Genomic DNA, 12,565 nt, shown 5'->3' on the forward strand with positions numbered 1-12,565 from the left:
CCATTCAGACACCTTTGGGCTGGGAAGGAACAATCAGAACTTGAAAGCATCCCCAGTTGGCACTTGAAAAGCACAGACTTGGCATTTACTGGTTTTCCCACTTAGCCACCTGTTGGAATCAGCCACAGTTGAGAAATCCCAGGTTCTTAAAGACTTGGTCTGTGACTGGGCAGTGGCTTTTAAATTCTTGAGCAGTTCTCACATGAAGCTACCTTGAGACTGGACTGGACTGATAGTAGAAGTCTCTGATTAATCTGGCATCTCCGGATGATACTAAATCAGTTTTCATCTATGATGGGCACCAGACACTCATTGAGGCCTTTCAAAGCATGCCATGAAACCTGCCATATTCAATTGGCACCTATTGGGCAGAACTTAGAGAGGGGCTCTAGACCCCTTTGGGAATCTTTAAGTGGGAGAGACAGTGGGTGCACCAGATGGAAAGGTATAAGAGGAATCTGTGAGCATGTAGCACTCCCATCCTCCAGTTGAAGGACAGCTAAGGCTTCCGAGATGAACAGTAGAGTTGAAGCACAACATTTTGGAAGCTGATCGAAGTGTAGACATAGATACATTACCATTCAGCCTGTCTTTACACTCATGTTCCTCAAAGTTTGGTCTGGCAGCAGCAACAGAGCTATAAAGAAAGACCCAGAGCTGTTCCCCTATGGAGGTGGTCATACTGACATGTCCAACCTGAACTCGCCCAGCTTAAGAGCTCTGGGCCTCTGTCTCTCACTGTTCGTTGGTGCTTTTGTAACTATTGTTCTATTTCCTCATGATCTTTTTGGCCATGGGACAGAACTTCCTCAGTATAAGGGTTTTTTTTTTAGTGTATGGGGTGTTATGCCTTTCACCCAAGAGATAATACAGGACAAAGAAATTCCCCTTCTTTGCCTCTGTTTTGTAATAAAACAATATTTTTCCAAACTGATTAAACTTTGGAAAAGGAAAGGGAAGGGCAAGGGAATCCAAGAGGAAATGAAGGTCGCCAAGCTTATGACAAGGGAAAACTTACAGAGAGCAAATGAGATAGATCCTTTATCTATTTCTCCAGTGTGGAATCTATCTTACTGTACATTTAGTCAAGATTTCATTCTGCCAGAAATTTAAAAAAAAGAAGAAATTTTTATTCTTCTTTTAGCTTCAAATCCAATATGTCCTGATGGATGTGTTGATTGATTGTTGGGAAAAAACAACATGGTTTTCCCATAGAACCAAATTTATGTCCAGGATGCCCTTAAGGCTCGTGAGCATTGTTTGCCAGAAACAAAATCCAAGCCAAGTATTTTCATTGAACAAGTTGCAATGAATTCAATCATATGTTTGTTTTCATTTCCCCAATTGGAGGTACAAGAGCCTCAAAGCACTTGAGTCCAGGACTGAAAATCCAGAAAATTTCTCACTGAGCATGACTTTGAACACCTAGAATGACATGCTTTCTTACGTATTTTGTCAAAAGAAAAGACATTATGTTCTATACTAGCTCCAGTTGAAAACTCACACAGTACTGTCACTGTGATGGATGTCCCTGTGGTCAGAGGAATAGTATGCTATGATTGACTGTGCTAGGGCGTCATGACCATCTCCTATCATGGGGTATAAGATGAGGTTCTGAACATTTTAGAAAATAAGCCACTGAACTCCCAAATACCTATTCATACAACCCTCCTCAGTGATTATAGAGGCCATGGTTGGGCTCTGACTGTATCTCTGCTGCTTTGATAGTTTCCTGGAAGTTCCAGTTCTGACAGGGAAATCAATTAATATGTGAGTAATGAACACTGCACTTAACTATGCCAACCAAGGGTTGACGAGGCGAGGAGAAATACATGACCACTCACACACACCATTCTTTAGCTTTGTGTCTTTACCTCAAGAGCATGTTCTTCCCTGGGGTATTAAGACCATGGATCTTCTCAGAATCATAACATGTAGAGGATGGCAATGTAGTTAGGTACCACAGTTTTCCTGGATCGTTACACTGTGCTCAGATTTGTAATTCTGATAGTTCAGGGAATCTTAGTCAGTTTCAAAGATGACCCAAAGAAATGAGATTTTAGACCAAACTCATTCTTCTGACAATGACATGAAAATCAGAAAATGTCTCATGTCTTTTCAGCTCAAGACAGAGACTCCTTGGGATCCATCTTGGCTGCATGTGGATAGAGTTAGTATGTGGAAGGAAATTGAATGTTTCTTTCCTCATTTGAAAGAACGGATGAGCATGAGGAGCACAGTCACAAGATATTAATATACCATTCACCTAGGCTCTGTAGCTGAAGTTGAACAAGTCCTGGAGTGCAATTGTTATAACTGCCTGGGGATCTCTCCTTCTTGTGATTAATTGGCTCCTGAAACGGAATTTAAAGCTTTTAATTCCCCCAAAAAGAGAAATTTTTATTTCCTCAATAACCTTAAATTCTTTTATAAAACACTTTAACAGATAAACATTATCCTCATCAGATACAGCTTCTCTTCGGCCCTTTCAACACTGAGAGTGTCTGATCTCAAGCATACAGTCTTTTTCTTCACACACATGTGAATGTGTATATGTGCGTGTATATGATGGGCATGTACACCCAACACCCACCCGCACCCCCACTGACACACACACACATGTATACATACATACGTACGTACATACATGCACACACACAATGGGAACTAAGGAGCTAAGGATTTTGTAAAAGGATACAGGACCAGCTGCATCTCCGTACATTTCCGTTGTTTTAGAAAATACACTAGAATAGAGTTGAGTTCTCTGGGTGCTCACTTTTTGCTTTCACCTGCAGGAGGCGCTCTTATTCCTGACCTCTCAGATTTGCAATTTGCCTTGACTTCCTACCAAGGGCATTGGGGGTTGCTTGGCTTAACTCGTAGTTTTTTTATTCAGACCAAAAAAACAAAACGTTGATACAAGTAAGACTGATCAACCTGTCTATCATCAAAAGCCAGAGAAGTCCCCTTGGGAAGAGGTCTGAAATAGTGGAAAAACCAATAAGAATGGCTCTCAACTCTCTGGCCCATGTAGGGACTGGAGTATAGGAACTTATTGCTTAGTACAGGGCCGTAAGGAAACTCCCAAGATGCACTGGGCCTGATCAGCTCTGAGGTCTGTTTAAATCTGAAAGTCTTTCAATGTAGGCCAACATATGCCAAGAATCAAATAATGTCCTCCCAGACAAAAATGCCTGTGCAGAACAAGGCCATCTGATAAGCAGATCCTTCATGCATACAGATTTTTAAAATGTATTCTATGCACGTGCTTCACAGCAGGAAGTTTGCCAGATATTATTAATATGTCAGCTCACCCCTCCAAGACTTTAGGGTTTTCCTGAGACAGGATTTTTTGCATTTAGGCAAGCAAACCTGTACCCTGGAGAGGTGGAAAGTGGGGAAGTTGTTTCTGTTCGGCCCAGTACACAGCCCAGAGCACTTTGTTTCTTAACATTCTTGAATTGGTATAATTTCGCTGGAAATTAGGTTTCATCAATGTAAGAGAGGACAATGAGAGAACATTCACCTTCCAGGTGATTATCCTAAGAAGAAATATTTAATTTTTCCTACTCTACTTGGAGATTTCATTAAATGACGCTTTATTAAATGGAAATTTTATTCCTAAATACCTGTCTTTAGAGACTGATTCCTCTCCTGATTAGCATATCAGAAAAGAGTGGGCCAAGGTAGATTTGCTCTATAACCACCAAAGACTGGACCAGTGAAAGGAAAATGAGTCCAGAAAGTTGAAACCAAGGGGATGTATTTCATCCTCCAATTACTCTTCCCAGAATTTTCTGTGAGCACAAGCTCTTGAGCCTTAGGTAATTAGCAAATATTCTTTTAAGGTGAAATCATCAGCATTCTTTATCCACATACATTACATGGGAATCAAACATCTTAAGCAAAAGGATGTTACGGAATTTACATAAGAGAAACACATCCAAAATCAAAGAAGTTTACATAAATTGTGGAGTTTACTTTTTATTAAATAATGTTCATAATTTGATCTTTAGAACAAGAATCTCAAATTAATTTATGGCATCTGTCAAGACTGCCTTCCAAAACATTTTCCCCATTACCTATTCTAAATCTCCTTTCTACCTAAAGCCCTTTTCACTTCATTTCTATTTGACCCCAAGTACTCAAATGAATGATCAACCCTTACTTGCCAAGGAAAATACCATAATGCCCCATCTTGAGGACTTAATACAATGTTGTTTTATTTCAAATACCATAGTCCTAGAGTAGAACTGTAGAATATTACATTACATTTTATGTAAAAAAAATAAAATAAAACCTTAGGGATTTACTTATTGTGCTTAACCATAGAAAAGGGGTATTCCATTTTTTATTTGCATTGGAACTATTCCTTTGAATTTCCTTGTTTTCATAGAATACCATCACAGAATTGTTAATTATTTTTTTAACAAAAGTTATCAAGGAGTAGGAAAATTTTTTATTGTGGTCTAAATCTAAATCAGTATTTGTTATTATTTCAGCTGTTAAATGAAATGATCTATCCAAAAGAAATGCTTTAAGTTAAAAATACTATTTGACTCTAACATTTCAAGCAGTTCTTTGCTATTTTTCAGCTGTTTGCTATTTTTAGCTGTTTTTATTTGTTCTAGTCTAAAGTTCTACTTCTCATTAATTGGGTTGGCTACTGATGGTAGCTAAAAGTACAAACAGAATTATTCAGTATAAATTATTTTGATACCCCAGGACCAAAAATGCCTTTTTAAAAGGGTGTTTTCTTAGTGTAATCTGGTAAGTTGCTTGAGATACATTTATTTATAATTTTGAATGTAGTGGAGGACACAGAATGGATGATAAGTTAGTCATTAGAAACAGTGTGAATAAAAGTGGGAAATTTTAGAAACTTACAATTCAGATTCAAATCATGTGAAGTGCAAACCTTATTCCGCATTGTCTGATCCATGCTAACAGAGTGAAGAGAAAAAGTGAGACAATAATCCACGGGATTCAGACAAAAAATTAAAATCCAAACCCAGTTTTGCCTCAATAATCTTGTGTTTGAATATTTTTTTGCCTGAATTTTTTGTCTCAGTTTGCCACTTCATTTTGTTAGGCCAGATCTTCATGAACAATCATTTTTGCCATGTTTAAGATAATAATAGTCTTTGTCAACTTGGAATATCGTGCTCCTGGCACTCATTATTTTATATTTGAAAAACTAACTTATCAGAAGTTCTTCCATCCAATAGCCCTTAGAAGTTTTGCATTTTTTTTCTGAAGCAATATAAAAAATGCTTATGGTGTGTATGCAAGCTGCTGTTTTAATTAACTTTCCTGAATTTCAAACATCTATATTTTACTCTCTTATATGCTTTTAACTAAGGTATAGTAGATGCATTTTTGCTTCGATACTAATTTAAGGTGTAATATTCATTTCTTTAGAGAACATTTTTGTTGTTGTGCATGCCTAGTGTTTTGTACGTTGTATATTGCATTCAGAATATTTTTTTCCTTCTCACCTATCCACAATGCAATGCCGTTCCCATGATGCACCTCTGCTTGCTGTTTACCTGTATGTTAATTCGCTTGAATCCCATTGGCCCACTGCCATCATGTGCTCGCTGCCTGTTATTAAAAGACTCAGTCGACTGCCAAAGCAATGAAGCGACCTCTCGAAGCATCTGTAGACCTGGTACTTTGACCTTTCACCTTTCGCTTTGCATGTAGCTTTACAGAGAACCATCAGAGATTTGTATGACTTGTAAAATATTAGCTGCCAACAATCATTCTTTATTGATGAATGGGAAAAGAAAAAAAAAACCTGAATAAGGTGTTTAGCCATCTCATTTTCATGTGTAATATGTGAAACAAAGGAATCCTAACCAATTTTAATACCTTTTCCAAAAGAGTGAAAGCAAATTTAAAATGATTGGGCTCTGGAAAATGCATTTCGTAATTCGCATGAACCTTTGAAATCCAAGACCTTGCCGTTGAGTTGGAGAAAAGATTAGGTATTAAGAATAACAAATGCTTCTTTCCCATCCCCTGCCCTCCCTCCCTTAGACTAGTGGAACTCATTTTTATTTTGAGTTTTGATTTGAAAAATTAAAACAAAAGCCGAAGCCATTTCTTTTTGTTGTTGTTGTTGCTGCTGCTTGAGAGTTGGTCTTTTCCTTAGTGGAGATGCGACCGTTTGGGGTGACCGAAATCATGCTTCCGCTGTCAATAACAGACTCCCCCCTCATCCGACATTGCCGCTGTTTAAATTAAGCTGCATGCATCTCCTTAGCTGTCCTGTTTTTGAAACCGAATGTCGTGAGTGATGATCTCTGTGGACCAGGAAAGGGTGTCGACTCTGAGTTATACATGTCATCTCCCATCCTTCCCTTCTAGGCCTTTCCCCCTGGTGCTCTTCATCCTTTACCAAAGAGACAAGCCCTGGAAAAGAGTAATGGGGCCAGCACGGTCTTCAGTCCCAGCGTCCTGCACTATCAGCAGGCCCTGACGAGCGCTCAGCTGCAGCAACACGCAGCCTTCATCCCTACAGGTACTCCCAGGGCCGGGCCGGCCTGGCCTAGCGCCCTTCCCATCTTGTGCTTTTCTTCTCATTCCTTCAGGGCTGGGGGTGTTGAGGTGGGGGGTACTAGTGGGGCTTGCCAGGGTCAGGAAAGGCAGCAGCCCTGCACCTCCTCCTGGTCTCAGCTGTCTAGACAGATTGCCTTGCTTGGTTGAATTAGCCACAGACTGGAGAGTTCTAAAGCCAAATAGCTCAGAGAGTTTGTTCAGGGCCGCTTGGTGTCTGTACTTCCCACCAGCCCTGTGAAGTGGTTTATGGAAATAAGACCTTTTTTTTTTCTCTTGTGTGCCAACTGAAATTTGTCCTTAACCCGGAATGTCCTAAAAAAAAAAATTAGTCATTTCAGTAAATACTAACCTGTTGATTTTTTTTTCTATTTCTATTCAGAGCACTAAAAAATAAATAAATAAATAAAAATACCTGAGACTATTCAAATTAAAGTAATCCTCTACTCATATATTGACATTCATTCTTCTCTCTCTCTCCATCTTCTCGGTTTCTTCCCAATCAACAAATAGACAGATGTTTCTTCTCAGCATAGTTAGCTATGCCAATGCCTAATAACTTTAGGTACCAAAGTGCCATAGCTCTCAATGCCTTAAGGGATGTGGATTCAATGAATCCTGGCATCACATCACAGAGCTTTAAGGCTTCTTGTGTGATCTCCTAATCCCCTGGATTGTTTTACAGATGAGAAAACTGAGGCCCCCTAGGTGGTCTGGTGACTCCCCGAGGTCCCCAACCAACATAGGATCCCATTTTTCCCATGACCAGCCCCATAGACCTGACATTTCTCCACTCTGCTTTCTGCTTCCATATGCAGAGGCCACAGAGTTGTTGTTTAGAGCTTGATAGGAAACATCACATGCAAACCATGAGACTCAAATACAAGGCAGCACTCGCCTCTCTGTCCCTCTCACTCTACACCTCAGATACACATGCATGATGGGCAAATCCAGAGTCTCCTTGGTGGACTGTGGGGGTCACCTTGTCATCTATGTGAGGAATATAAGATCACAGTCTTCAAAGAAGTATAGTTTTCTAGGCTTTCAGGGAGAAAATCATCAGAAATTAATAATGATCTTAGTAAGAAGAAGGCTGGTTGGTAGAGTCCTTAGCTTCTACCTAACTATTGTCCCTCCTTGATTAGTGAAGTAAATGTAAAAAGACAGAGAAGTCAGAATTTTCTCCACAAAATAGGGTTTTGATTGTAATGTACGGGTTGGACTTTTCAGTTTATTGTCCATTTCCTTAGAGCCCAGTGCCTATCAGGAGTTACCCAAGGAGGGAGTCGAATAGACATGTCCATGTTATTCTTGTTTTATATTGAGAATTAGACCTTGAAATTAACTAGCAGCTATTCACAGTAAGATTTATTGTGAATATGATATATAATAATAACAACAACAACAACAACAACAACAACGACTTTCATTACATAAGTCAAATACTTCTAAAAGAATTTAGCTTATGGGGCCCGTGAGGTGGCACTAGAGGTAAGGTGTTTGCCTTGCAAGCGCTAGCCAAGGAAGGATCACGGTTCGATCCCCCGGTGTCCCAGATGGTCCCCCCAAGCCAGGGGCAATTCCTGAGCGCTTAGCCAGGAGTAACCCCTGAGCATCAAATGGGTGTGGCTGAAAACAAAACAAAAAAAAATTAAAAAAAAAAGAAGAATTTAGCTTATTATGTACGTAAGAATAACACATAGTGACTATGTCAGTTAGATATGTAAAATAATTCTTAATTGAGTTGAGTTTTGTCATTTGAGTGATTGACTCTTCTCCTCATGAGACTCACAGGCCTGAAGAGTGAGACTTAAAATCAGTGTTTAAAGGGGCTCACTCATGTCCTCTTCCAACCTTATTGGATGCTGTTACAAGTAATTGGGACTTGGAATTCATTTGACACAAGATGTCTCTAATGGCCCCATGTGCTCTCTGCAAGCATCTTATTCCATAGACCTCCTCACTAGATACATTTTAAGAGTCCAAAGCAGATACTGAGGTGAAAAAACATACAAAGGCTGGCTAGGGCTATCCCCTACCTACCCCTTCCCTGGGTCGTCTCAGAAAATCCTGCAGCTAAAGCTGGCAAAAGACTGCTGATGCCTAGCTCAGATTTAATATTTCACTCCCATCTTGACTTGTTCAGTCACTTTTTTTTGAATCCTTGTTTTAAAATATCTCACCTGGAAAATATGCCCAGGCTTCCAAAGCTAGAAATGAACACTCCTTATGCAAGCATTCCTGATTGCTGTCTAGAAATGCATTGTTCTGAGGCCCAATGGGCTGGCCTGGCTGCTGTGGTTGTGCACTTGTGCCCTCTGCTGGATCCTTTAAGAACTGCTCCAGTGTGCCCCGCATCCCTTCCCTGAGCAGATTTGGGAGCTAATGTAGGTCCTAGACCTCTGACTTCTGTGAATTCCTTTTGTAGCAAATATAAATATCGGAAGGAATAAACATTGCATCTCCTGCTCTTAAAAGATGCGGCTCCATTTCCACGTTTCTTTTAAAGAAGCTGTCAAAAATCACTTAACTAAGAGGAAATTAGCATAATCTTTTTCCTGCATAATGCCATGACAGAAACATGGTTTCTTTAGTCTCTAGTTTTAGTCTCTAGTTTAGATTTCAGGTCCCCTTTCTCAGAAAACACATCGATCCATCACATTTTTTGAAATAAAAACGATGTTCCTCATTTCTTGTGAATCTTTGTTCTAAATCTCAACCAATCACAGAGACGTCTCGATAGACGGTGGGCCCATTACTTTTGAATAAACAGATTTTGGATTTTTCTTTAAATGTTTTCTATTCACAACTGCCATAGGAAACAGAAAGCATTTTATGTTCTTATGGCAGTAGCTCATTATTAAATGGTCATTCTTGGTGACACTTCCAATAGGCTCCTGGAATTCTCCCAGGACAGGATGTGAATTTGAACTTTCATAATTTGGCCTCTAAGGTGTGCATACGTTAGTACAAAATATTGTACAAATACAGACTTTTTCACCAAAAAATTCTAATATGATTGTCTTCCCATATATGGCCTAATGCATATGCACTGGAAAAAAATTTTCCTTTTTGATCTGGATTTTTTAACTTTATTTATTTTTTCATTGATTGATTGATTGATTGGTTTTTGGATCACACTCAGTGGTGCTCACAGGACACTCCTGGCTCTGCACTCAGAAATTGCCCCTGCAGGCTGAGGGACCATATGGGATGCCAGGATTTGAACCGGGTACCTCCCAGGTTAGCTGCATGCAAGGCAAATGCCCCACCACTGTGCTATCTCTCCGGCTCTTTGGAACTGGATTTTTTTTTTTTTTTTGGTTTTTGGGTCACACCCAGCAGCGCTCAGGGGTTACTCCTGGCTCTACGCTCAGATTTCGCTCCTGGCAGGCTCGGGGACCATATGGGATGCCTGGATTTGAACCACCGACCTGCTGCATGCAAGGCAAACACCTTACCTCCATGCAATCCCTCCAGCCACTTGATCTGGATTTTTAGCGAGTTTTTATACCTCCCTGTGCTATATTAGATAAGTGGCAAAACTCCCTTCTCTCACCCAGACAACACACACATACAGCAGCTTAGTAACTTTTGGTACTTCTCCAACAGGTCTATTGAGTTACTGTAAGTATGATTATAGGCATTATCTTCTTCCTCAAAGATAGTTCTGTCTAGTGGCAGGCATAATTATTTGCATTTTGCAGATGAAAAAACTGAGGCTGTGACTCAACTGTTAAGTGATAATGGAATTATTGGAATTATCCATATAATTCTTACCCAGAAACATAATTTAGAAACAAAATCCATGCTCAATAAGAACACAAAATTATCTGAGTCCTTCTCACTAGCATCACCACTAGGCTTTAGGGGGAGCTTCAGCCAGTCAAAATAAAGATGATTTATTTCCTTCTATTAGAAAGAACATGAACCCAAGCCTCCCCCTGATCAGAAACCTTAATGTCATACAAACCATTCAAGCATTTTTGTGGAAACTTTATGTTGATAGCCATAGCAACATGTTTATCCCACTCACTTCCACAAACAGATCTTGGGCCTGTTGCTTCTGAGAACTAGCAAAGGGAGCACAAAGCTAATTGAGAGTCTAGCCTTAAGGAGATGGGGGACTTGGTCTTCAGGCTTCCAAATATTCTGGTGATAGAAGTCTTTGCAAAAAAAAGAAAACATCTGTTTGGGAAGAGAAAATCTAACCTTGATTACAGGAACCACATAGTATAAGGAAAGAACATACATATAAAGAATCTGAGGGGGTCTGAGAGCAGAGAGAATTGAGAAAAGGGGAGTGGAGTAATATGGTTTAGAAGGAACAAAAAAGATGAGGACCAGATCCTGATTCTGAGTGAGAAAGTCACAGCCAAGCCAAGATACCACATCCAGGGTCCATCTCCATTAGAGTCAGGTCAGATAGAGTGAGTGGCTTATTGAGTTGTGCCTCCTCCTGTGCTCAAGCTAAAGTGCTCTATCCAATCTCTTCCCTCAGAGTTATAAATTTGTTCCAGGTGGTTTTTAATCCCAATGGTATTTTGCCTACATGACCATGCATTGAAACACAAGGGAACCAGGGATTAAGTAGAGGAAAACTTTGAATCCAGTGTTGATGGACTTTGAAGTAGAATCATTCACTAACCAGATGCTTCATTCATTTTAGGAACCAGTGGCTCCCAGAAAACTAGCCAAGCACATTTCCTTGAGGCCACTGAACACATGTTTTGAACCCTATAGGTTAGATACACATGAATCCTGCCCTTCCTGAGGTGATGGTAGAACTAGATATTGAATAAGACCCCACAGATTTTTATTAACATTATTATGAAACTCTGAATTAAAAAGTTGAGTTGAGTGATTGAACTGGTAGAGAGAGGTAGATAAAAAGGACCACCAAGTCCTTTTCTGTAGATGTGGCATGTATCTTGATACACAGATGATGGAAAGAGAAGGGAAGATTATTCTAGGCAGAGGGGGATAGCTGGTGGGAAGCCCAAATGGAGGAGAACTGTAGGGTGACTTCAGTTCAAAGAACAGAAACATTCCTCTCTCTAAGTTGCAATGTCAGGAGAAGAGAGTGTAGGGTGTGCTAGGGAGGTTGGTGGAGACAAGACTGTCTGGAAACCTGTGCTGTTAAATCAAGGAGAAGCCACTGAGTCATTTTCGACCCAGAGGTCATCAGAGCTGAGTTAGAGAAGATAAACTCCCAGAGAAAAGGACGGGCCCATGGGAGGAAGAGGACAAGAACCAAAGCCAGAAAGAAGATCATGCAGAGTTTATTATGTAGTTGAACCTAGAGATGATGGTGACCAAGACTGGAGGCATGAATATGGACAGACAACCATCTGTGCCAAGATGCATTTTATAAGAAGACAAAAACTCTCAGGAGGAAACATCGTGTCCGACACAACTGACAGAATTGGCTGGAGCTCGGCCATAGCTGGTGTTGCCTATCTGGCACATTCAAGGGTAGAAACATCCTGCAGGGAAGCTCCATATTTGGGTGCATGAAGTTAGCGACCTTGATGAGACGTAAGAGTAGAAAGTCCAGGGAGCAAAGAATGAAATGGAGGGAGCTCAGCTCAGAGGAGGATTCTGGGCAGTGCATACATTTGGAAGCTTTGAGCTCTTTGGTATGAGTGCAGTCAGAGGAGATGGGAAAGACCCAGAACTGAATCTAGAAAATAATCTAAGCAATAGATAACAGAGAGAGAGAGAGAGAGAGAGAGAGAGAGAGAGAGAGAGAGAGAGAGAGACAGAGAGACAGAGAGAGAGAGAGAGAGAGAGAGAGAGAGAGAGAGAGAGAGAGAGAGATGATGGTGTGTGGGGAAGGTAAGAGAGACAGAGACCAAGTTGGTTACGAAATCAAGGGGAAGGAATCAGGACCAAGCATAGGCTTTGCAAGAAACCTGTGTTCCATCCCAGGGACCATATGATCCTCCAAGCCCAGCCAGGGAGTGACCCCACAAAATACTCAATGGGAAGTAAGCCACTAAGC

At 40.4% G+C, this 12,565-nt stretch overlaps 1 protein-coding gene across 8 annotated transcripts in view; it reads left to right on the top strand.

Moving 5' to 3' along the window:
* Positions 1 to 12,565, top strand: part of MBNL2 (muscleblind like splicing regulator 2) — a 172,203-nt gene that overhangs the window by 132,078 nt on the left and 27,560 nt on the right. For 4 of the 8 annotated variants that reach the window (XM_049778708.1, XM_049778707.1, XM_049778711.1 and 1 more), the window contains exons 6-7: positions 5,618 to 5,671; positions 6,373 to 6,526. In XM_049778708.1, coding sequence (XP_049634665.1) covers positions 5,618 to 5,671; positions 6,373 to 6,526 — 208 coding nt within the window. The remainder of the gene's footprint in view (positions 1 to 5,617; positions 5,672 to 6,372; positions 6,527 to 12,565) is intronic. The other 4 variants (XM_049778712.1, XM_049778710.1, XM_049778714.1 and 1 more) reach the window with 1 other exon arrangement.

The sequence above is a fragment of the Suncus etruscus genome, chromosome 8, assembly GCF_024139225.1.
Source record: "Suncus etruscus isolate mSunEtr1 chromosome 8, mSunEtr1.pri.cur, whole genome shotgun sequence".
NCBI classification, from domain to species: domain Eukaryota; kingdom Metazoa; phylum Chordata; class Mammalia; order Eulipotyphla; family Soricidae; genus Suncus; species Suncus etruscus.